Here is a 27,481-nt window from a genome sequence, read left to right as displayed (position 1 = left end):
ATTTATTATAAATAAAAAATACTGAAATATTAACAATAACGGTCTAATGACGTTTATAACACAAACTGCAAGTGCCAATAGGCGTTTCACATAGGCCTATTTAAAAAGGATGAATAGGCCTACAGCATTCATATAATGTTATATTGCGTTGTATACGCAATGGGAATATGTTAGAATTTAACATAAACATATACTTTGCGATGAAATAATAAAACTTAATCAAATTTAATATGTCTATTTTTCTAGTCAAACAGACACTTGAAGTGGCGACAGGGCCCAGACCTTAAGAGGCCCAAGACATTCAGTAGTTTTGGCGTTTTTTTAGTAGCAGAACGTGTAAAAAACATCAAAATATGCCCTTAAAACGTAAAAAATGGGGCCCTTTGCCAAGTATCCTACTGGTTTAAGTTCCACCCAGGCACAGGGTTGAGGGAAGTGCCTTTTCTACACCACTGTCAGACAGACACCGGCTGGTTTCTATATCTTCTTCTTCTGGGTTTAGCGCCTTCAAAATGAAGGCTTCGGCGCGAGCTTCTACCGCAGATGAGAGTCTCATCCGGAAGTAGTGAGAAGTAAATAAAAGAATAAATAAAATAAAATAAATACCTGTAACTCAAGGTGCTATCCCTCACGGGCAGGAGGGAACCAGGAGCTCATCTTTGGTCCTTAAGTAGAACGGGTGACTAGAACATAACGCTTTGTAGATGAGAACTAACAATTTAAAAACAATTCGTTGCTTGATCGGCAACCAGTGAAGTTTATGAAGTAGGGCCCCTGTGCATACCCTAGCAGCAGTGTTCTGGGTGCGCTGGATACGTATAGGGATATGTAATGCAGGCACATTGTATTCGTAAATGCCTAATTTAAAAAAAAGTACCGTAGGCCTACAATGAAATTTCCATTGTTCTTCCTTATTGAATCCAAGTCTATTTTTAAGTTGATTTGTGATAACCTATTTTCCCGCCACATCACAGCAAGTAGAGACCGACTCTCCCGCATCAGCTGTAACTCTTTCTCCCGGGAACATTTTATCATCGAAGCACTCCTTAGGGAAGCTAAAGTATAGCACCTCCCTGACGAAGGTAAGAATACGATTTAATGATATCAAACGAAGCCGCTTCCTTGATGGTTTCCAATTTGAGCGCACCTGGATTGGTTCGTCCTTCATTAAATTTCGGTTAATTTGAGCATCATGGTACAAAGCATTGTCTAAGCCCAGGTGAGTGACTTGGTACTACCTGGGGTCACGACATTTAACATTAGGGGCCTATGTCACGCTTAAATGTAAATAAATAAAAAAATTGGCACTTGTAGTTTACGACTTATTTACTTATTTACGTATAAACCACAAGAAATGGGTTAAAAATCAATTTTATATCAGACAAGTCGGTGAAAATACGTCTTAAAGGAATAAGTCCTATTAAAAACAAACCTATACGTTGATCAAGGCTCCCACAAACCTCAGTCCCAATTCCATGTTTTCTTAGTTTCTATTTTTTTATGGTTTAGGCCTACTGAATTTAGTTGTTTTTTTTCAGAATAACATATTTTTATACCCCCTGCTATTTTCTTTTATCTCAAGCGCATTTGACGGCTTCTTTGAAAAGGATAAGAACGCCATAAAAATCTTATATTATTATGATCCTTCTAATGCATATAGAATTGTATTTGTTGTGTTTAAGATACTGAAAAATAATTAATTTGCGTCACACTAACGCACTTCAGTGGGATCCACTGACCATACAGGTACAAACTCTGTGCCGAAGTACCGTATTGCATAATAACATTATTGCGTATTCCCTTCAGAAACACTTTCCCATATTTCATTTCAAAATTTTTTTTCATCGATATACCGTCTATGATAAAATAATAAAAAGAACTTGAAAATTAAGTTCAATACTGTACTTGTGGATTTAACCAATGTCTTACAGCTATAGCTTTAAATTGAAAATTAGAAGAAAATAAATCCTCGTGAATTAACGGACGTAATACAGTTACTGTTTTCTATTGAAGACTTTTTCATTTGTTGGTCGGTAAATCAAATCAAATATATTTTGGTAGAAAAATCGTAAATTAGTTAAAAAAAAAAACCCCAATTTTATTTATTTATATTATATTTAAAGTTGAATTTAATTAATACTTTAAAATGACCAATTCGTTTCTTTAAAGGGGGAGGGGGGTTTAGTTATCGATATTCCTTTACAGACCGTATATCTTTAATAAGATCATTTTAAAACATTGCCAAAGTTAGACCTACTCAGGCATATTTTTTTTTTCTACTTTTATTAGGCCCTCCTGTCAAATATGCGGTTGCCATGGTCGGGATTAACGTCATCTTCGTCAAACGTAATAATGTAAATCCTGATCACAATTTTAAATGTAGAAACGTGAGTCGGATCATCCTAAGGAATTCGCGGCAAAATTAGGATCATATATTACTACGTTGTATAATCACACTATAGAAATTATATACCGGTTAAAAAAAAACTGAAATTTAAAATGGAAATTTCGGCCGGGCTAAGGACCCAAAGTGTTGCGCAAAAACCTATATGTAACGGATACATTGTCCCTTTGGGACTTATCCCACCTAACTGAACGAGAGCAAAATCCTTGTCAATTTTTTATTTGAGTGGAATTGAATAACTTTGTGGAATTTACTATAAAAATAGTTGAATTATCTGGCAGAAATTTAATGGTAAGGCCTAAGGCCTATCGCAATAAATATTAGAATAGCACTATTTAAACGTCAGTTTCTCATTTTTATTTTCTGATGAATTCACTGGAATATAAAGTAAGAATTTTTTTTTACATTAAAAAAAAAAATTCACATTGATTTAAGAGGCAGTCTATGAACATGAAGTCCTGTTCTAGTTACACTCATTAAATTATTCGATAATTCTCAGTAATGACGAAAACTTTACACTGACTGATAACCGACGCTTATGACTCATGACTTAATGTTCAATATTTCACTACAGAAAATAACTCAAATGAGCAGTTAAATAATTATACATCGTCTTAACAAACACCGACTAGGAGGTTGTTTGGTATACTGTATAGTTCACGACACAACCCGGAAAAAAGAAACTACTAACATGTTTAATGTCTAAACTAAATACAGTACCTCGTTTATCAACGACGGTGATGAAAAAAAAAATTAACTGCCAACGGCTAGGAGAATGGTCGGTAGCTGGTAGCTAGAGCAGTGGTGACTTCAGAAGCTTTTCTGACCGGGATCAACAATTAAATAGACAGCCGGGCATTCGAAACAAGGGGCCTCTAGAGCATCATCCAATCAGGGTCCCGAAGTAACCCCTGTTGGGATTCAAGGAGGAGGCGAGACTTCATGATTTAGAATGGTTTTTACATAAGAATATTACGAATTGCAATTAGGCCTAGGCAGGCAAATCTATACCGTACTTTTAGGGGCCTCAAATACCGTAGCTTCCGACGACATGTGTCTCGGATATTCCTGACACGTTTTTTTGTCTATGGAGGGAAAAGATCGGCTTGGGTCCGGTAGTTGTCTAGAGGGCAATGAATGGTGTAGAATGATGCTGACAATGGAAAGGGAATCACAAAGGTGTTGACTCCAGGACTGGTTGTCTAGATTAAAAGAACGCAGATGAAAACGATGCACCGCCAATGCGGTCGAAATTATCCCAAAAGTATCAAACGAAACAAAACAATAGTGCCGAATGAATGCAAAAGTTGTGCAATAATAGGTTGACGAGCAAGTTGGCAACCATGGTGTTTTAAGCGCATTCCAACACGTTCTAACACGAATTATGGTCAGGGATACAACTTCAAAATGAGTATTCAATTTGATATCATTTATCAACATTACACTGAGAAAAGCATAATAAAATGGCCATTTATCTCTTTGGTGCGACTTGTGTTTAAAGAAGCGGTATACTTCAAACATAAATTGATTCTAACATTAAACAATTATTGTGTAGACACTTGACTGATAGGCTTACTATACTCGTTATGTAGAGAATGCTTGGCCTTTTCACTTGGTTCCCTAATAACGGGTGCTCCGCAGCTGACGAAACGGACACGCACACCCGTACATCCATATGCACCCAACAGCACACAAAAACACAGCTAACCACACACCATCTATACCCACTCTGCATGCACTCACCTACCAAATCTAATATGCGCACCAGCAGACTAGTCACTGTCATACGGTAATAGGCCTAGCTTCTTTTAACAGTAGTGGAGAATGAACGAACTTTACCATGTAAAAGTGATGCCATAATGAGTTGAAGAGCAAGTTGGTAATTTGGTGTTGCACATGTTAATGCGAAATTTAATATTTTTTTTATAAACAATAATAATCTAGATTTATCTCGGCCAAACAATCTGGGTTGGCATCCTGTTGGAAAGTATTAAACAATTTCAAGTTCATGAGACGATGGGGATTTGTTACAATGCTACGCCCACGCTCTGGGCTTAAACGAGGCATTTTACGAGGGAAATTTATTTACAAGCCGGTACAGGCTTTGGAAGGAAATCCCGGTATATCACACCAAAGAAATCCAATCCAATCCTATGCCACATACATGTATATACCAGACATCTGCGAGAGCCAATGTTCCTATGTTGCCATTGGTAAAATACTACACCGTGCCGGGTGCTTGTGATGGTCCCGGTGATGGTACATTGGACGGGCATCAAATCCATAAACAAATTAAATATATAGTACTTGAGATGCCCGGAAACTAAAACTACAACAATACTTTTTAGGGCTTTGTTCCGTGACAAAATTATTGGCTTATCCTCGTAAATAAAGGTTTCTGTACCCTGGCGGATCCAAGACTTTTCTTTAAATAGAGCTCTTCCCATACGTAGTCCAACGATTGTCAAGTAAATAAAATAAAGCATACGATACCTAATAGCTATTCCGCATGATTTACTGTAGATATACATATATACAAATGGATAAATAATAACAGTACTCATCCTGACCTATATATATTTCTACTGTCTCTTATACACATCTAGATGTGTATAAGAGACAGTATATATATATATATATATATATTAGATTCTTAATTGAAGTAGAAATGTTAGGGACGTTTGTATGTCCTCTGATCTAAAGCGATAGACTTTGATGGAGGGGATCATGACGTTCTCGTGTATTGCGTAATAGTTATCCAAATATTTTTTTCAAGTAATAGAGCAGAATTACATAACCAATATTACAAAGGCCTATATGCAAAAATCATAACCAACAAGTGTTTTGAAATTAAAGTTTGCTTGTTTACAAACGTTCAACGAATTTGTTGACATCATCGCCACAGACACACGGACGCACATGATGGACCATTGCAAAGATTCCCATTGCTTTACAGCATAGGAACCAAAGCAACCAAAAAGTATAGGGCTAGACCTATCATTTTTGATAAGCCAGAAGAAAGCTTAAATCCACCAATCAATCCACTACACTTCTATTTGGTTATGGGGGCCAATGGTTCACTACTCTTAACCTTGTTTATAATCCACATGTATCCACGAATTAACATTCTTCTGAAGGTTCATTCGATATTGCTATTTAATAATTGGGAAATCGTGACGGTCTACCAACAATTCTAATCCACACAACCCCCGAATAATCCCGAGTAATCCCGAATAATCCCGACTATTTGGGATGTCAACATCTCGCTGATTCCTACGTTGATCCTTACTCGATGCTCGACCTATTGAAAATAAAATACAAACTTCCCAAAAATGACAGTAAACAACGATCTGGTAAAGGGTGTACCATGTTAGAATATAAACTTTTCGACCCTAGATATATGTGGTAATAAATTGTTTGGAATTGGGCGTATCTTCACACTGTCTTTAATATCAATATTGTAGTAGGCCCTATTTGTAACAGAGTAAAACGAAATTTGTCGAAAAATAAGTGAATAAAGTATTTGTCATTGTCGTTTTCGTTTTGTTTCCACTTGACAAACTAAAACGGTAGCAGCCGGCCATTAACAACACAAACACTTTACTACAGATCCTAACTTAACACGTCCTTAACAAAAGTAAACATACATCGAAGTCAACAATCTGACTTTATACAGAGCTTTCTCTTGCCAATTCCCATCGGTATTGCTGCATTTTAAGACTCCATTCAGGTAACCAAGGCCCTTTACATCAATCAACATCACCACGTCAATCGAGCAGGGAATCGTAACCACTCTAGCCCGAAGCTTAGTGTTTATGGACAAACGGCCTAGAACTATAAGTATGGGTCCCCTCGGGATGGCGGTACCTTTACGCGAATAGTCAGCTACTGGTTAAAGTTAAATGAACAACAAGAATAGTTTCATCGCTAGTGAACTAACATGAAACATATATGTACACATTAACACATTACACACGTGCTATTAACGTATATGACCCGCACAGTCATATTGTCTATATCTTGAATATATTTTGTTTTATTACAATGTTATCATTATAACCTGTTAATTAAGCATGGATATGCATTAGTGTGACACCGATCCCCTCTGGAAATAAATATTGTGGATATAATGTAATTATTACTCAAAAAATATACCATAATAGATAAATCATCAATCAATCAATCAATCAATCAATCAATCAATCTATCTATCTATCTATCTATCTATCTATCTATCTATCTATCTATCAACCAATCAATCAATCTATCTATCAATCTATCAATCAATCATTCAACGAGCTAATATATCAAACTTGTAGTATTGATTTACTCAACAAGTTTCTAAATATAAAAGCAAAATGAGCGCTTACTAAAAGTATTAGTAACCCTTTCTATATAACGCAACAAAGAAATTTATTTATATTTCTATATGATTCGTTGATGTTTACGTTTCAAATAGAAAAAAGTGTAATCGTTTATCACTTTTACTTAGGCCTAACTTTTTTGTATTTATCGACAAATTTTCTTATCACGACAGTTTTAATTTATGTATTAAACTACGAATTAAATCATTAACTTTATTTAAAATTACCATCACCAAAGAAGTGAATGATCCTGTCTGATTTTTTTCTGTTCCCGCAATCAGTTCCCTATCGCCCTCAGTGAAATCTCATTGGTTAAGGCCTAATACCTACCCCGACGTTGATTGGCTAACAGGCGAATTATATTTGACCAATGCGTGTAGTGAGCTCGCAAAGTGTAGAGCCTTACAATAGTTGCATTCATCGTAAACACACTATAAGCACACCTGACTTATTAACCAATCAAGAGATAGAAAGCATGGGTCTACGATCACCAGCACACCAACAGTGATTATTGAAGAGGTACTTGATAAACTATTCACTGGTTCGCCACATCAAGATTCATATATTATTACGAAACTAGGATTGATTTCAGTCACGATTTAAAAACTCCAATCATGAGTTCTGGTTCTGTGCTTCGGTGAAGACTGTCGCAGTCATTAGAATCATTGCTACACGGAAGACGGCTTGGATACATTATATAAACATTTTGAATTTTGTGAATATTCCAAAGGCTTAGTTATGATTTTGTTATGAATGAAAAAATATGGTACAAGGCAGGCCTACGTTAGTATATTCTAAGCGTTTGTTTACAACCAAATAGCAGCGTTATTCGTCGGGAATTATTAGCCCGGAGCTGAAAACATTGTTATAGGCTTAGAAGTCTTGACTTGTAAAATATTGCACAGAAGACTTGGCCACTCAATAAGCTACACTTCTCAGTGGATGTCTTTTCTTTGCTCTTTACTAACTAGATCAGCTGCAGATGGCCGGAGGCTATCCTGGACGTATTACCGGATCTCAAGGAAAATACTGAAACATCTTTAGCCTTCCTATCGATCCCAGTAGCAAGACGATACCTGACAAAAGTTAGGCCTGAGTAAAGCATCAAGAGCAGTTGGAAATATGATGGCCTCGGACGGGCTTAGTCCCGCGTGTACTCTCTGGCTACTAGCTACCACATTCATCGTTCTCATGTTTGTCTCCTCACCGGCAACAAATAATAGTTTAGAAGTAAGTCTTCTAGTTTTGTGGTCATTAAAAAAAAAATTCCATGTTCTTCATCAGTAGATAGTAGATCTATGTATAATTGCTCAGCACATGTCTTTGATGATAAAAATCGTACTATAGTTTAAAGTAGTATGGTCATCTACTGTATTGTAGTATTGGTATACAACTATACTACAAAAAGAATTTACCTACGTCAATATTGTAACATAAACGAAGCGTTTGTTTCAGATTTCTTGGCATCAATGGGCTAATGGGTAGTGCTCTAATTAGTGCAATGTTTGTCTCATTAGTCTGAACTAATACTGTGCAATTAGCGATGACAATGGTGATAAGCTTGACCGCACATATCTAGGTGATGTCAAGTTGAAAGAGTGACATTGGCGACCTCCGTCGAGTAGGTTTATAGTTCTGTATTGCAGTTTATATACATACTGTAGTGAACCTCCAATCATGCTCCAATATTCTTTTACAATTTATGGATATATACTACAACGTGGAACTGCTTTCTACAATTCTTATTTTATGTGGGAATGACCAGGGAGGGAATAACAAAAGGCGTTATATATATATAATTTATATACATATTATATGTATATATGTGTAATATATACAAATAGATAAATAATAATAATAATAATAGTGCTCGAGTAGGAAATGAATAGATAAATAATACAAACACAGTGCTTGAATATACAGTAGTAGGAACATGATCATGCAATCGTAACAAGCATGGCTCTTCAACAAAATGTTGCATGAAACAGGTGGGATTCGAACCTGTAACCTCTCGCTATCAAAGCGATTGTCATGCCGCTAGAACACTACATAGTCCTAACTAACCAACCCCAGGTATTATGAGTCATACATCTACCTTCTTATGACACAACAGTATAAACACTATTAAAGTATATTACCTACTGTATATGCACATTTCGAGAATAAGATGAAGCAAACTAGCTAATTATTACTATAATATTTTCACCACACGAACTTATTTTTAACATCTACTGGGAACGCAAATTTATAAAGGCTAAGGGTCAAGGCTCTTGGATATGACGATTTACTGTGAAATTCTTGAAAAATTATCCATCGATCTGATCAAAGAAATTGGCTATACCATCATCGTCATCATCATTATTATCATTTTACTATTGAAATCACTAACCAAAAAAAAAAAAAGAAAAAAAAAGCGCGCCCTAATGATAGTATACTCTCAGTAAACGTCATCATGATAAATACAGTATCGTAGTAGTAATAGTATAGGCTACATAGCAATAATCGTCGTGACGATTTGATAAATTGATGTCCACACTGATGAATTCGTCATTCCAACACTTGACAGAGTGACGTGCGAATAGATGGATGTCCACACTGATGTGTTCGTCACTCCAACCATTCTCCAACATACTTGACATCATTGATGCGCGGACTAAAAACATGCTATAAAATGTTTACAAAACGTGGAGTATCCCTCCGGTGTAGTGAGGCAAATACCTCGTGCCTGTCTCACTTGATATCTCCTCATCATTAGGGACCATCTTCAGAATTCATCTTCCAGATATCGTCAACCTGGTTCTATCAATGATATATATTACATTGACCTGTTTATTCATTCCCTTCTCTTGTCTGTAGAATAGTTATGCCTATAGAAAAACACTTACAAACGTGGATTATGCGATTGGCGGCATAGTCTGAAAGAGCTTAATTTTCAGTTTGCATCCTTTTTTTTTCTGTCCCAGTGAGTCAACATGAAGTTGGCCTATCTGTGTATATTTAACAGTTCAAGAAAAGGTGACCAATAACATACTTTATGATGTATAAATGCTTTGATAATAAAAATGAATAGGCCTACCACAAAACGAGGAAGAAAAATGCAAAACTACCGTACGAATTAGTGTTTAAAAAAGAACTCATAAAAACTCACAAAATCATTGCGTAGGATTAATAAACGGCATCGTTCGGTTTATGCCATTTTCAAATGTTATTCACTCGGCTTTTGTGTAGGGCGTTAGCGACCACATTCTTCTTGCCGCATCAAAAGATGACGTAAATGTGGAAAAGATGAAAAGGTGGTGGTTACTTCCCTTTCCCCCAGTTTTTAAATATTCAAAAATCTGTATTTCATTAACCGCTCCCGAGTTTTTCGTCAAATACGTTTTATCTGTCTTAGAAAGATCAGTTGTACAACTTATTATTTTTTCCCCCTCCGGAGCCTGCCTTTAACACGATACCACCACCAACACCATCCTGGTTGCCTTTTTGTTGTACTGATTGTAAGTGTTATCATTTTAGAAGCTTTTGATCGATGAAGGTCAATGATAGATGACCGACCGATTAGACCAAGTGCCCGCTGCCAACCCATTGGAATGGCCTATTTCTTGTTTAGTTTAGTTATTAATTCGTGGAATCACCAACATGGTCACGCCAAAGAGAAAAGACAATTTAATACACCACAAACAATATCCCTGGTTCTAATCAAAGGAACTTTTAAGCACGAGCGGCAGTAGGCCGCGGTCGGGTCATCGGATGAGATATTAAGTGCTAAAACAAATCAACTGTCTTGATGATTTACGCCTCCTCCAGATAAGAAGATGCCGCCAAAGACCATTTTTTGACGGTCAGTCGTAGACCAAACACCGGCCGGGTAATAAAATGTGTAAAGATATGAAGGAAGGGGATTAAATGGGCTTACTGTAATAACTTGTTATCCATTCCTTGAAACCCCACCCATTTATGAGTTTAATAGGCAGACAAAAAAACGACGCATCTACGGTGGAAGTTTATTCAAGGACTTGTAACTGTACTGTACCGTTATAATTAAGTCCTTGGTTTATTATAGACGCGCACCCATAACAATGCACTCGTGCTTCTGAAATTGTGGTTAATAAATACTGGTAGGCTATTGGACTCTGAAATATTGGTCAGAATTCCTAAAAAGCCCTTTCGACCGACTGATACCCAAACTATCCAGTCTACTGGAAATACCGTAATATTATACCACGAGTGTCTGAGGTTACTTAAGATTACTATAGTATCTCTCACATTCAAGTTATAACCTATATAGGCCTTTATTAATAAAATATTTATTTTGTGATGAAATGGGGCGATCATACTGCGACACATAAATTTATTTCGATTCCTGATTTTTATACAACCGTGATTCGATTAGGCCTGTGGTAAATTAGGCCTAATGTACAAGGCCTTCGTATATACGGTCTGTGGCCTAATAAACAAATTAAATGATAAAAATCTAGTATTTATGAATCAAATTACCTATTAAGTTAAAGGAGAGTGAGGAATAGAAACATCCCCCTCAAAATAAAAAAGGTGGGGGTGGGGAGGTGGGAGGCGGGGGTGGAGAGGTCTCGAGATTTTGTAACTTTCAATGATTTGGTTACATACTGTTCACGGCAGAGTTACAAAAGTGCGAGTTACGGAATGTCTGCCACCCTAAAATGACGACATGCCGCCTGCGCATGAAAGTCCGACTGGAGATAGGGATCGCTGGACTGTCAGGAATTGGGAGTAAGTGAGTGGAGCACTCCCTTAATTGACAGAAATTAGGTTTGAAAAAATGACCTTCTTTAGCTAAATGGAATTTGTTCGGCTCACTCAAACATCGTTAGCTAGTTTCAGGGTGAATAACCCCTAGGCTGCATCAACACTGAGGTGTATAAACTATATTTAATTCTTTATTGCATTTAACTTATACAGTATTTACATAATAATGCTGGTTTAAGAAATTTGTTCAATGTATTGTTAACTTATTATTAAATACTATTTGGTCCCAGAAACCTACATGTTGCGTCCAGGATATTATTTGGACAGGAGGAGGGCATCCTATACCCTTCCCCTCCTTTTATATTTTGGATGGAGGGGAAGGAAATTTAATATTGACATACAAGTTTATCATATTTTTCCACTAGTTGTCCAAAATGTCTTAACTCGCAGTAGTTAATTTTGTTCAATTACCTGACAACGACTGTTGTGTAATGAAACGCGTCCGATGGCATTGCTGTTTATACTGTACCATGAAATCCTAAAAGAGGGGTGAATTATATAAACGATATAAACTATATTATTATTTCTACATAAATGCCAATCATTCAGTTGTCAACTTCCCTGCTGTCAATCATCGTGTTTCATTAAACGTCATATCTTGGCTGGTGTGAAGAGAGTGTCAACTATTGGGTCTCATGATGGTTCGCTATTGTTGACATGCGAAGCTCAAGAAATGTTTCTGCGGGATTTTGTATTCAAGTGTGAAGTATTCTTTGTGGACGATTCAGACATTCGTAAAATTTTCAATAAAAAGTTTGTCATCGAATACTTTGCCGCAAGCAAATCCTCACGCCCGTGGAATACCTCGTACAAAGTAGGCGCCAGACAAGAGCATGTCTTGACGGTTTGGATTGGTATGGCAGCAGTACCACGCTGGTTTTTAGGAGGAGCCGATATGGCGTCAAGTTCACTACTTTAAAGAAATTATTCATTTTTAAAAGGTATTTACTTTACTGAAATGTACTTTCATGGTTAGGCAAACACGCGACGGGCACGGTATTCGATAACATTCCGGAAACCTTAGAACCGCAAATGTTTGAAACCAAAGCTTATCGATATGCGGTGAACTACTTGGCTACTAAATACAATTGGCTACTGTATTACAATTAAAAAAGAATTACATATTTATACAGAAATAAACAAAACCTCATATACTAATTATGGTATATATCTTTAACCATATTAATGGTTTCGATTACAAGGTTCATCCAAACTATTATGCAAGATCTGTTGTAGACCTATGTTTAGTTGACACTGAAAAAGGTTGCAGGTAGTAGGAGCTATTTAAAAAAACAAAAAAACCAAACAGTACTAGCTGTCTCTTATACACATCTAGATGTGTATAAGAGACAGACTGTAAATCATGCGGAATAGCTATTAAGTATCGTATGCTTTATTATATTTATAGTCTTACAATCGTTGGCCTACGCATGGGATTGCATTTCATTTGCACAGGTGAGGGGTAGTTGATAATGAGTATAAAGCATAGAGGTTGTCTTATTCATTGACCTTTACAACTTCAAAGGGTGCCGCGGTCATGTTAGTGGAATTTCAATGTTCCAAGGTAAATTCCTCGCCTCCTTGGGACTTGGGTTATCGAACTTCCCAGCAGTCCGTTCATGAGCTGGATATGTGCGTGAAGTTCGGAGCAGCAAATGGTTCTATGTTACCTTGAAAGAACTGAACCTTATATTGTACGACACGATTATAGAGGATGACGTAAGCAATAGACTCAATAATATATGATAAGCATAACAATTTCTATATTATATAAATGCTTATATTAATTTATTATTATGTCTTAATATGCTATATATTCTTATAAAAGCATTACTAATTATTATTGTTATCAACTATAGTTATAATGGTTATTAATATTAGTATTCATGTTATTATAAATAATTCATAATTATTAGTATTAATTTATTATTTTTTAAATATATATTGTTATTGTTATTAATCCTATTACTATGGTTATTAGTATTAATTTATTATAAATTTAATTCATAATTAACTTAGTTTTAATTTATTATTTTTAAATATATTTATTGTTATTATGGTTATTAATTTATCATCAACTCAACATCATCAACATAACTGTTATTATTATTATTATTATTATTATTATTATTAAATTATTGTTTCATTATTTATTATTATTTTATTATCATTATACAGTACTAGGCCTATTCTTCGTTGATTATTAGGAGTACACACGAGCCTACAGTTCTTTCCTTAAATTTAATCACTACTGCGAAATATTTATTTTTTACTTACGTGAGGTAGGCTATAATGTACTGTAAGATTTTGATTGACACATTAAGGTCACCTGTCACAGAGTGGTGGACAAAAGACTTGGGAACTACACTAACGCTGGTGACAATAGACGAGAAAGGCGCGTGATGGCCATGCAACCTCCCGCTGTACATCCACTGTTTTCACGTTACACACGCTTGAACGCGTTTATTCTGTAACGCATGTCTTAATTCGATGAATTCAATAAAAGATCGCTACGGTTTAGCATTTTACCGTGAAAAACGTGTATTTATTAATTCGAAAGTCATACATTGGAACCCTTGTCAAACACTCAATTGAAACACTAACCACTCGATGCCAGGAAAGGATGGAATACCAACCACCATGATAATAATGAAGAAAGGCATATTTAACATGAATAGTGGTTGCTTGTGATTGTGAAACACGCATACATCATTCATTTACAACAGACTTATAATGGTTTTATTCATTGGTCACTACAACATCCGGTGATAACAAGTAAATGGGCCCTGGGCAGCTAATGGTAAAATTCAGGATAATAAAAGATTATATTTATACTATAAAATTAAATGAACCCTCTGGAAATGTGACGACTTGTGTTTGGATTTCGTGGGTTCCCGATATCATCAATATGACTTCCATAAAAAATTCTTCTATTAAACAGTTAAATCTATTTTTTTTTTTTGTGTCTATTGATGATAATTGTGTTGGGTATCGAATAAAGCAAATCAAAGTACGTTTCATGATGATGTGTATCCTATATACTGGTATGTAGGCTATAGCCTATTAATGATGTTTTATTACATGTGGTAAACTAAACTAAAAGGCGTATTATTAAAATAAGAAAGTATACAAAGTACAGTTCGGCCTCCAATTCAAAACCAATTTATGGCTTGAAAACTTGGGGGTGGTGTCGGGGTTCGTTCTCCACCTGAAGGATTAGTTCCGGAGGAAAATATTTGTTTGATATGTTATACACCTTATTTTTCTGAGACACAAAAAACATATTTCACGAAAAACTCGGCAGCGGTTAATGAAATACAGATTTGAATAAATAAAAACTGGGGGGAGGAGAGGCGCGCGTAACCTCTCCTTTTTTCCATCTCCCCCCCCCCAGTTTTTAAATAGGTCTACTCAAAAATATGTATCTCGTTAACCGCTCCCGATTTTTTCGTAATGTTTTCGTGTCTTAGAAAAATCAGCTGTACAACATATAATTTTTTCCCTCAGGAGCCTGGCTTTAAACAACTGACGATTGTTATTTGGTTTTAAGTTGAAAAAGTGGTCTCCAATTAGAGGGGTCTCGGAAATAGAGTGGTCGCGAATTAGAGGGTGCACTGTATATAAAATGAGCCGTTTTAACCTTCAGAAACAAGGCCCTTGGTAGAGTACTGCTGGGGGTTTAAACCTTAATTCTAGGCATTAATTCGGCCTATCAGTATCAGGGAGGTGCTAGGCGGACGGGCCTATTGATACTTTGTTCAAATACAATTGGAAGAGCTAATGTGTTTTAAATTGTATTGAAATAGATATCATTTTTAAAGTGTTCTATATTTAAGCCGACATCGACCCGAACTACATCGTAAAGTCGTATATCTTTGCAAATTCGGCGTGTTTTTTTGTTTTTTTGTTTTTTTTAATAACCGGTGTTTCTGTAAAACGATTGCATATTCCTATTGGAGTGTTGAATTTTTGTGTGCGAGATTATCACAAAAGTATCGTCTGCATGATTTGTTGCCCGCACTCTGTGAAGTTGCTTTCATTTATGCAAAATATGCTCGTAGCTTTCAAGAAGCATATTGTCTTGAGAGGCATTGTTCCTATTAACTTTCGCAGCAGAAAATATCGCTTCTGCTGTGTATCTAATTGCCTGCGTATTACCCTCTCCTCGGGGGTCGCAATCTCTGCTTGGACGTTTTGGTTCCAACGGAACTCACACATGGCCCTCGGCACATACTACTCTATAGTATGGATAAAAGTACGTGCGAAACATTAAATCATTTTTGTTTGCATAATATGTTCTATTCTGAAACATGGATTGCAAGTTGCAAAACTTAAATAAAAACATAATCGTGGATCCAATTCCCAGTTGGACAATTACACTTGTCATTAGGCCATAAATATCCACGGGATCGTAGGCCTACATACTTTCATATTTTGATTAAATAAAAATTATTTATGTTAATTATCTTATACCGGTGCTGTGATTGGTTCTAAATTTTGTGGAGTCACACGACACCAACTCCCACGTGACGTATATGTAGACCATATACAAATTCCTCCATAATACAACATGATTACAGGCCTCTACATCAAATTGTAGGTCACGAGGCCAAAAGATGAATTAAGATTTTGGAATATAACGTTCGCAAGAATGTTGAGATGAAATTGGAGTTGACAGAGACGTATCGCTTTCTCTTTCTTGGAAATCATTCAGCGAATTAGACAAAGATGATTTCAAAGCCGGGTTTTTATCTTAATAATTTAGGGAAGTTAATTTGATATACGCGTGAAATATTAAAAATTAGGTCAATAAATATAATAGTGAATAATAATATATAAGAGTAATCAAAAATGAGTATAGGAAGTAGCTCTTAGATAATCTTCAGCAAAATATGAATGCTTCATTAAGACATCATTGCTTTGATCCGAATATTAGGCGTAGTATCATTATAATTTTCATAAAAACTCATAAACTTCTTTAAACATAAAAAGTAAGCAAATAAGGCTATTAATTGAATTTTCCCCAATAATGCATTCAGCTTAACACCAGTGAATGCAGCTCTGGTAACGTCTTACAACAATGATTATATGATGCTTTATAAACTAAGTCAAAACTAGGCTTGATAGGGGTGGAGGAATTGCATTGTCTGCAGTAGAGTTACGAAAAGTAAACACCCATGCAGACGTAAGAAAAATCATCATTAGTATAATAATTTAAAAACCCTATCTGTGTGACGTATAACAATATTTAACCAATAAGTTATTACTTCTGAAACGCATGGTGTTCCTGACGCTCCATATCATGGCCTAGGCCTAATAGTAAATTTGATGATTATAATTTAACATGATTTTGTTTTCTATTCCATAGATTGTCAGTTTACCGAAAACATCAAAGAATGACAGAACAAGAAATAGTTTCTTGAAACCTCAAGATACAAATGAAATGAAACTTTATAAAAACTTTCATATAAATGAGAATTCTGAAGATAGGCAAACAGATTCATCCAATCATTTAAAAGTGCAATATCGGATAAGTAGAGACATAAGTTATAGTGTGTTAGGGGAATCAGTATCAGGGGACAGTATCATGGACGATGTGCAGACGATAAACACTGAAGATTATTATACATATGATTATTACGCTGATGCCATTGGAGAGGAAAACATGCAAACAAGAAATAAGCGGTCCAGCGCGGTTCTTCTTGACGAGAGTAATTCTGAGTTTTTGTTGAAAAGGTTAGCAGAGATGGTCGGTAATTTTGATAGCAAGTATATACCGAATTTTACGACACCAAACCCAAATATTGAAATAACAATTGAAGTAATAAGTGGGACGGACAATGATGCAGAAGTTTACAACTCAAACACTGGTAAGATAAGATAATTCTTTACCATGCGTACACGCGTGGCGTGAAATAAAACCTGGTTTCCATAAAATCGCTAACTGTCACTGCAGCGTTGTAACTGAAATCGTTGGGGTACTAGCTGTCCCCGACGACGCAATCGGGGAATCTTTTCGATGTGACCAATTAAGTGTCGCCTAAAGGATTCGTCAATAGCTTGTAGCGATTTTATGGAAATCATACTTAAAGTACAAACGGGTGACGTGCATATACGTAAGTACGTACATGCAATGCATGTGCAGAGCGTGTGTGTGGTTTGTGTATTACATTACTGTACTATAAGAGAACAAAGCCATGTAGTATGTCAACGATTCTACTTATGTTACAAATGTTTTGGATGTTTTTCGTGAAGTATGAAATTTGACAAGTGATGATATATGTTTGTAACACCACGATAGCACTCTCCCTCACCCTCTATCCATTGCGCTCATCACATACACTTTGAGTTTCCGAATCGTTTCGTTTTACTTATGAAAACAAAGCGTGTGAACTAAGATTTCAATCACAGCGTATATCTGTTCGGGGTCAGTACACTTTCTTAAGATTCTTGCAGAGGTCAACCTAATCATAACTATTACCGTATTATTGCTTCTAATGTGGACAAGAGCATGAATGGACAGTCGTTTGTGGTCAAGATGAATACCAGCTGACAGTGATTACTCGTGACGACCATAACCAGTAAGAGGCTGATTGATCTTGGCCCTCACGACCGCATTCACCTCTCTTTCAACTATTGTCACGTGACATGAAACGGTGATTCACAGTTCATTGACCGCTTCTGAAATTCAGACCACTAAACCTTATTTGTATATTATATATTGATTTAAACTATTTCCTTAACAGTAACAATTAAAGGTAAAACGAACTTCGTTCAGGCATTGACATGTAAAGTTCGTTAATTTTGTCATCATGTTTTATGATGCACCGCTGTTCCTAATATATTACCGACCTGCACTAATCCACTACCGTACAGTACCACCCCCACCCAACAACAATTTATTTAGAACATTGTTATGATCAATAGCGGACACATAATACGCATAATATCGAGACATTTTGCGTGGGCTTGTAGTTATTTGTCGTCACTCTGCGTGTTTCTATGAAGGGCGTAGGTCAAATACAAATACAATACTCCGAATATCGATAATTAACAATTATTTCGGTTTGTTTATATCAATAATTTATTAACTATTGAAAATGTATATAAATATTATTTGAAACATAAACACTGTATCGACAGAAAGTTATTATATTACGTAATAGCACGCGCTACTTTTAGGCTTGCATCGATCTGATGAAAAAGTAGTCGGCGGCATGCCGCTACCACCATCCTTGCGGTTGTGACGTGGGTTCACGACTTCTTTGATCACTGACCCACATCACAGATGAATGCTAGTTATTATCGACTAATATAACCGGTTATTTTGCCATTTTCAATCATACAATTTCACACCCAATTGATGATCGTATATTGAGAGCCATACATTTTATTCGTTAGGTTTTAATTACAGAGGTCTAAATATTTTGCGGTAAAATAATGAAGTAATCACGGCGCCGACAAACAAAATGGTATCCATCCATTATTGTTGTTAATACCTTTGCTGTGTTTATCTATAATCATTTGTGTTTCTAGGTTGCAAAATAGCTTGAAATTGGACCGTGTGAGCTTGGTTACGCACATGGCGTCAAGTTATTTCATTCGCCAATAAACAAAATTGATACAATGCAATGTGAACAATCGAATAGTCCTAATTTGCGTTTAATTTCGTATTCATACAGCCAAATCAAATATTAATTAGAGAAAGACGCACAGTGTAACCGTACTTTATGATGCGCATGATATTGCACCATCGTCCACACCGGATCCAGGAAGTCCGGTTGAACAGAAATTGCCGATTAACGAGTCATTTACCCTGTTTTCTCTTTCTCTAATTTTCAAATAATTAAACTATGGTTAAGTAATTATGAAACCGTCATGAAAGGCCGGGATGTTTCTTCAACCCCTTGGGTGATCGGCTTGTGCGGGTTTCTATCCAGGGACTTTAGACTGCTTCCGACAAATGGATGCAAGTCAGATCTTCTTGGAACTATCCACGCTGCACGCAAATCCTGATCCAGAGTACACTTTTTTTTTTATTTTATAAGAACACATTTTATAAGAACACTGAGGCAGAAATTGCTTAAAAATTAAGAACAACATAAGAACAGATTGGGGCTGAGGTAAAACATCAAACGTCAAATGAGACTTTTATTTTTTTTTTAATAGAAAAAAAAAACAAAACAAAAAAACAAACATTTGTACCTTATGTGTAGGTGACTATATGTAAAACAGTAGGCCTACAATAGGTACTTACCGTACCTGTCATTTGGGGCCATTTTTTTTACCGGGGCCATTTTTCTGGGGCCTATTTTTCAGGGGCCATTTTTCCGGGGCAACTTTTACCTACATTCCAGTACAGTGTATACTCCTGTACAATAATAATTTTCTATGTTTGAACATTGTGTAAAGTAATAACAAAATAAGAACACTAATCTTGGCAAAATTTTGGGTTCTTAAAAAAAAATGTACCGTAATCTATCGAACTACCGCGTATTTTCTCCTAAATATTCACTTCAGCATATTAATACATAAATTAAAAATGAAATATGAGTCTTTTCAGAAATATGTCATCAGTTTAAAATTTCAGTAGTAAATAACCTACATATGACCTAGTTTTGACGACCAAATTTACAATATTAAGATTTACTTGATATAAAATCAAAAGTAATTTAAGAGAATGGTCAAACTAGTCATGATATAATCAGAAGCGTGGCGATATTTTTTTTTATTGCACAAGACTATATAAACAGAATCGGTGGTGGTACGTTATTATTTTTCTTGTACGATTTAAGCTGGAGCCTGTTCTCTGCATGATAAATATGTATCAATGAAACGGTAAATTTGTCTTTAGTATTAACGACCATCGAATAAAGTGACCAGTGTTCATTCTGAAGTGACCATAGTGAGAAAAATCACCAAGAACGCTCCCTTTAATCTGTACATATTTACTCGTCTTAAGAAAGTTTTACTGAAGTAGGCGCTTGATGAATTCCTGTCAATATTAGATGAGATCGAGTTGTTTCAATGTTTATGGAAATGTTTCTATTTGGCATCGAGAGTGGGTGTGAAGTGGGACCTGATGCCGGACTGGTGCGCTCCAATACAGGTTCTATGTACTATGGGGCTTTACGTTTCACCATGTGAGTTGCTGGCAACAATGCCTCGACAAATATCGCACTCAGGCTATGCAAATAACAGGCTCTCAGAAGTTGTTGACAGTGAATTTAACAACAATCTTTAATTACCTGTGAAAACACTTCAATAAGGTTGTCAGTTTACGTGAAATTCGTCCATTATTGAGAATGATACCGAATATTTAAAAATAATATTGAATTAGAATGTCTTATTTGTGTTTCAGGGCAAGATAATGTAGGCCCGTGGGGTGACTGGACAGCGTGTTCTGTATCGTGCGGACACGGGTTGCGGCAACGCTCACGATCTTGCTATTCTACGAGATGCGTTGCATCAGAAACCCAGGAATGTGATTTCCAACCATGTCCTGGTAAGATTAAAAATGAAATGAAACTTCACAAACTAGACTGACTCACTCGTTAAAGCACAGTATGTGTGTGATGCCCTGTAAAGTAGGAAATTAACTCAATTGGTTCAGAAATCGACTGGACCTGTTGGGACTCGACCCTGGTGGATGGGGCAGTCCACCGGAAACCAATGTCATGTTCTTCAAAACAACATAATCAAAAACAATAGCAATACTAATCCACAGGGCCTCTATGCTTTTTATATCAGCGAAAATGAAAATATACAATAACAGCATCAGTAACACATCTTTTAAAAGTATATACTTTGCTTAATTCCAGATTTTGATTTTCTAATGTAAAGCGCATTGAGCCTTTTAGCAAAATGCACTCAATCAAGATTAAACTATTGTTATTATTATTTATAAATATACTTATTTAAAATATTTCCTTGAAATTTGAAAACATAAGGGTCAACAGAACTACTAAAGACATGAAAACTAAACCTGCAAAACTGACGCCAAATTAGGTACGGTAGTAAATTGAACGGCATAGCGACAATATTAAAGCCAAATGTTTAACCATGAACGTTTGGAGCTAAGCTATTTTTGAGTAGTGAAAACACGTTATTTGTGGTTATTGCAATTTATATTTAAAGCCTTTTGGGATTAGACAGGTGAAAAGAAGTATAAAACCAAAATGGCGCACCTGTGTACACTTTGCCACTGCGCAGACTGTCACAAATCAAATCTGTTAATGCGATTCAGTTTAGATAGCAGTTGTGGTGTTTTTGATTCAATCCACTCTGTCAACTACACTTATCCTATTATTATGCCATCGATACACATGCAATTAAATTGATTCGCGTTCAATCCAATTCTCTTAATGGATGTGTAAAAATAATCTAATTATTACCGCCCTCTAGGGATTAGGGTTACTCTCCTTCAGAGCATTCAACAACATTATTATTAGCATCAGCGATTCACAGAGGTTTAGTGAAACCATTAACGTAGATTTAAAGTGATTTATTTGTATCAATCAAAGATGGACACCCGGTGACAACTATAAATAATAAGTGATGAAACATGTAACATATTTCATTTATACATCCCAAATGAGATACGGACCAAAGCAATTCCATTTGATTTGCTGAATGTTTACAAAATCTTAAATTGATTACTAGCCAAAATAAGTGTGTATGTGACTTATACAGCAGTTATAAGTTGAATTAAAATAGTAAACGGACAGCCAATAAAGTCCATAAACCAAGTGGAAATATTTTAATATATTCATATAGCCCTATTGATAGCAAGATTATGAATGACATTTACCACATATTTTAGAATTTAGATGTTCTGATTAGTGTTTTTTTTTTAAATTATATATATCAGAAACATCGTCAGTGGTTTACCAAACTAGTCCAGTTCCTGTCAGTATTGCAGGTAAGAACTTAGACATACATTTTTTAGAAAGTTCATGTCAGCGTCTACTTTTTCAACCTTCTTGCTGAGTGTCTCAAACAGTCTAAGGTCTTGCTTTGTGACCGTACTGGTCTGTGTAAAGTCATGTATAATACAGCCAAACTTCCGAACAGAAAGTAAAATAAAGACGAATTTAAGAGCAACAAAAATACTTCTAATATGATCAGACATATTTCTTCGTATTTATACCAGTGTCATTATCATTCGAGTGTTATTAGATATTTAACTTGCCTTGCTCTGTAACGCTTTAATAAGCTAAATAATCACTGTAATGAAATAAATGCATACATAGTTAGATACCGGTTTTTATTTTCGTTTATTCCAGAAAAAGATAACTGCGAAGAATGGATGGCATGCAAGGATCAACTGACGCCATATTTTGAGAGTCTGCCGAGTTGTCCCTGTTCATATCCAACTACTATCTTCGATACGGGTGCTATATGGGATGAAGCGAGTGAAACGTGGTTTAACTGGGAAGACGCCAGTCGACAAGAAGACCACTTAGATATCTTCAAACCGACTGCAAAATATTGTATTCGTTCGCTTCACTCTGAGCATACCACTAGTTCAGCATCTCAACAATGTTGTTACAACGATAAACTCAAGTTGATAACGCGTGGGCCGGGAGCTGGCACCCCGCAGTTAATTAGCGCAAAAATTTCCGAAGAATTGCATTATAAAATTGATATTCTTCCGTGGATTATTTGCAAAGGCGATTGGACAAAATATAACCAAGTTCGACCTCCAAATAATAAAGCTGGCTGTCGAGAATTTCCAAATGATTCCGATATGATTCGGTATATTGAACAAGTCACGGATTTTTAATATCAAATCGTATTAATTTGAGAAAGTGCCAAAACAAGACTGAAGTCCATTCCACAAACTTTGTACCTGATACATTAAAATGTTTATCGTTATGTACATTTTAATGTGTCCATTACATTCGTAATGTAGTTGATAATTGTTGACAACAGTGTGAGATATTTTACACGACAAATTTCACACAGTTCATTATTTCGTTTTACGTACGTCATGTATTCCAAACGGGTTATATCTATTTTTTTCTTCATTTTTTCCATTTTTTTTTATTGGCAGTTTTCATACCGTGTTGACGGAATTATCTTGACCAGCCTTTTCTCGTTTCATCTTTTGATTTTGAAATTATGAAAGTTTGAAGTAGGTCAGAGAATCAGCATGGTACGAAAATAAAGTTGAATAATGATTTTGAAAAAATCTCAGGCGCGCCGCCAACGAAATTATTTTCTTCAATGTCAAACGAGGGCGCTTTTTATAACAAATCAGGGTATTCAGAGTCGTTCTGTAAATATTATGTATTATGAAAAAAAGCCAAAATGTACATTTTATATTTCAACTATCACCACGTGGGTGAAAATATAGATTTACATTTATATTACGTATTTGCCTTTCGGAAAACATATTCAAAGGACATTTATTATTCATGTTATAACCTTGTCTAATGTCGTCTTGATATAATATTATCAATAATTTGTAATTATTTAGCAATGTTAAACAGCATTTGAACTGGATGATACACGCACTCATCGTTGGAAATATCTTAGCATATGTACTTTAAACAAACTAATATTGATATAATGTGTGTTGTTAAAAACCTTGTTTTTGTCTTAAATTTATATACAGTAATATAAACAATGGCTACAATATTAGCCGCTACACCGCTAATAAAAATGTATTACTGTATGCAGAAAATTATCATTTTCATCAATATATACAGTATAAAAGAAAGCTGAATCATTGTTTAATGTTTTTGCAAAAATAAATTGACAGTGTCGTAAACGTTATTTTACATTTTCAACACTATGTTTAACACAATGAGCTATATGTTGGTATATTAATCCTAGTATATTTTCTTAAAAGAATTCTGACATAATATTAGTAACATGCTAACAATTCTGTATTATTACATCATTCGTTAGACGTGTTTTCAAACGTATTGTCAAGGCGTTTGCAAACTTATCATCAAGGCAAAGGCCTCCAAAAGAATGTGCTCGAAATGTTAATTACAAACTGTGAGTGACTGCTCGATTACATCATTTCAAAACATAGGAAGCACTTTTCCGTCGATAGGTCATGCTAAGCGCCCTCTCACAGTGTTGTACTAATCGTTGTTCCTGGGTGGCCGAGACATGGATATGTGCCTTAATATGTTCAGTTTAGAGAGATCTGTAACACCTTTTTTTTTCGCTTTGCAAAAAAGTACATCATTGTCGCGTATAGATTACATATAATGTATTGCACCCAATTACAGTGCTCTGCAGGTTTTAACAAATGGACCCGAAATTATATATGACATCATATCGTGAGACACTTCAAACTCCAGTTAAACACAATTCATTGATCACTTCAACCCATTTACTATAGTTACGGTATTGAATTACGGTATAAAATTTGGAAATGCATGTAGGTCTCAATACTATTACGCCTTTTAGGTCACAATTTGTTACCGTACTATTTTATATATTATATATACGTTGCCTGGAAAAATAATCATTAAACACATTGGTATTTATTGAGAAACGTCAGTACTGCATGTTGTCTTCGTTCACTTTTGTGCCAATAATGAATATTTCAAGAACAATATCATAAACTAGATCTTATTCCAATTATTTATAAGTTTAGAATGTTGGTGGTGGATCAGGTGGTGGCACTGTTTCACTATTGAAATTTAAATAATGATATCTCAGGCCTACCTCCAAAGCTTCCATGAAATTACTGGTACTGAGGCTAAGCTATACGCATGCCAACAGTAGGTTTACAGTAAAATAAAAATATCCACGACGAATAGTTGTTTGGCAGCAGATCCCAGAAATTTGCATCCATTGTTAGTTTCATTATCATTATAATCAGTGTGTGCAATCTACGGTATGTGGTTTATTTAAAATAAATAAATATATTTTATGAATTTATTTATATCGAGCGTTTACTCCCGAAGATGATTAACAAACGATTCCTCCAGGGATTGCCTCCAGTGTGTAGCTTTCCAAGAGGTCCCAAATCACCATCGCGTGGACATTTAACGTCAACGCGTGGCTATCGATGAGTTAAAACATGGCTATGGGGCCAATTCGTGTATATTAGAAGATACTAGGTGTCCATACGTAAACCTAAGTACGTTGCCTATTTCACTAAGCAGTGATTAGTTATACCTCAAAGACAAAATAAGTCGTGTGATGTTGATATTAATCCGATGACACGTGCAACGCCGATAGCCTTCTAAAACAACCTAGGGAGATAATCTGGTAGTATAAACAGTTCCAACAGCCGTCAAAAGCTCTTAAACGGAAGATACTAAATGAGATTTCTATGAGACCTTACACAGTTATATAATCTTTGCTATTAAAAGAACCACAGAATGTGTTTCATGGAAACAAAAAAGTTAAATATCCAGGATCTATACTGGACGGATCTCAAATAATAATTTCAATATTTATTAGCACTCTTACACAGATGGTCTCACAGCGCACTTAGCGAATAGATAATTGAAAAGGGTGAGTTTTGAGCAGTTTATCAAGGTTGGAGAATGACGAACTTCACGTTCCATAGGGATGGTGCAGAATGAAGAATTGAATTTTGCGAGTAACATATTGTATTAAAAAAAATATAAACCACATTATCTCTTTATGGAAATGGCGTCTCATAACTGAAAGTATATTTTGAATCATGAATTTACTTCTATAGTTTCATTAGCGACCTATATAACATTTTTAAAATGGAAAGAAAAACATACTGTCGTTTTATAAGATAGAAAGACAATTCGAAGTACTAGGCCAATTCACTATTAAAGCAATTCAATTTTTGTTGATAACCTCTCTAAAAATAAACAAATCATAGTGCGTAGCCATTGGGCGAAAGGTACTTTAGTTATCTGAATTCTAGTTTTATTAATTTACAGTCATTAAAGATTATTTACAGTATTTTATTACTGTATACTGTAAACTCAACACTGTCAATCAACAGTTTATTAAAAAATGAAATCAAGTAAAGGCCTTTATAACCTCATGGAAAGGTCAATTTCATGGTAAACGACGTTTAAATTAAAACGATAACAATATCATTAGCAATGAAATATCTGTAATTTGTTTTTATTCAACGAAAATATACTAATATAGCCAACTATTTATAAAAGTGTAGGCCTAAGACATTGCACTAATAAGTAAAATATATCACACACAATCTCAAAATGTACTGCATCTTATATAAAAAAATCTACCAATTTTATATCGAAAACATTTTTCACAACAAGTAACGTTTTACATCTAAAAACAATGTTTGACAAATGTTACCTAAAGAAACGTAAAACAAAAATTAAAAAAATTATCCAACGACAAGTAAAATAATTTAATGTTCTATAAACTAAAGCTCTGTGCCTCAATATGCAGGATTATTACTGCGAAACGGCTCCAGGGGTGGCGCCTAGGGGGAAAAATCCCTACTGGGATCGAGGTGGCAGAGATAGTCATTTTTACTAATTTGAGGTCTTATGGCCGGAATTTGCAGTGTCATAAAATTTGAATATCCTTTTCTTTTTTCCCCAATTTTTATTTTGATCTTGAAAAATTGAGAAGGGGGGGGGGGGGGAAACGGGACAACTGGGCTTCCTTGAATCCGCCACTCTCAGTGGCGAATCTGGAATTTAAAATACATGGGAAAAGGGAAGGACTTGCACAGATTGAGGGTCTATAACACCTCAGCCGCACCATGGTTGGGGCTGAGGTAAGAAAATTTACGATTATGGCACCTCTAGATGGCTGGAGATGGCACACTCACACTTAAATTTGAATATATATATATATATATATATATTTAAAAAAAAAAAATTAATGTTGACAATTTTAGGGGAGGGGTGATTGAATTTTCTACCCTGGTAAATGTGAACCTTTGGTAATTTGGAGGGATTTGGAGGGATGTATATGCACCCGTCGAACCTCC

General features: G+C 35.4%; 1 protein-coding gene across 2 annotated transcripts; it reads left to right on the top strand.

The window, feature by feature from the left end:
- The first annotated feature begins 6,635 nt into the window (after nucleotides 1-6,635).
- Nucleotides 6,636-25,074, top strand: LOC117111931 (isthmin-1-like). 2 transcript variants are annotated; one of them, XM_033254975.1, is made up of 6 exons: nucleotides 6,636-7,287; nucleotides 7,740-7,998; nucleotides 16,922-17,423; nucleotides 20,915-21,058; nucleotides 22,424-22,474; nucleotides 22,839-25,074. In XM_033254975.1, the coding sequence occupies exons 2-6, from the start codon at nucleotides 7,891-7,893 to the stop codon at nucleotides 23,336-23,338; spliced, it is 1,305 nt and encodes a 434-aa protein (XP_033110866.1). In that variant the 5' UTR covers nucleotides 6,636-7,287; nucleotides 7,740-7,890; the 3' UTR covers nucleotides 23,339-25,074. The 2 variants fall into 2 exon arrangements, with proteins under 2 accessions (XP_033110866.1, XP_033110867.1); XM_033254976.1 differs by lacking the exons at nucleotides 6,636-7,287; nucleotides 7,740-7,998 and adding an exon at nucleotides 12,120-12,494.
- The last annotated feature ends 2,407 nt before the right edge of the window (nucleotides 25,075-27,481 follow it).

This window comes from Anneissia japonica, unplaced genomic scaffold (assembly GCF_011630105.1).
Source record: "Anneissia japonica isolate Jap-2015-1 unplaced genomic scaffold, ASM1163010v1 scaffold1594_len1068242_cov183, whole genome shotgun sequence".
Classification (NCBI taxonomy): Eukaryota; Metazoa; Echinodermata; class Crinoidea; order Comatulida; family Comatulidae; genus Anneissia; species Anneissia japonica.
This window is presented reverse-complemented; position numbering and strand designations above follow the sequence as displayed.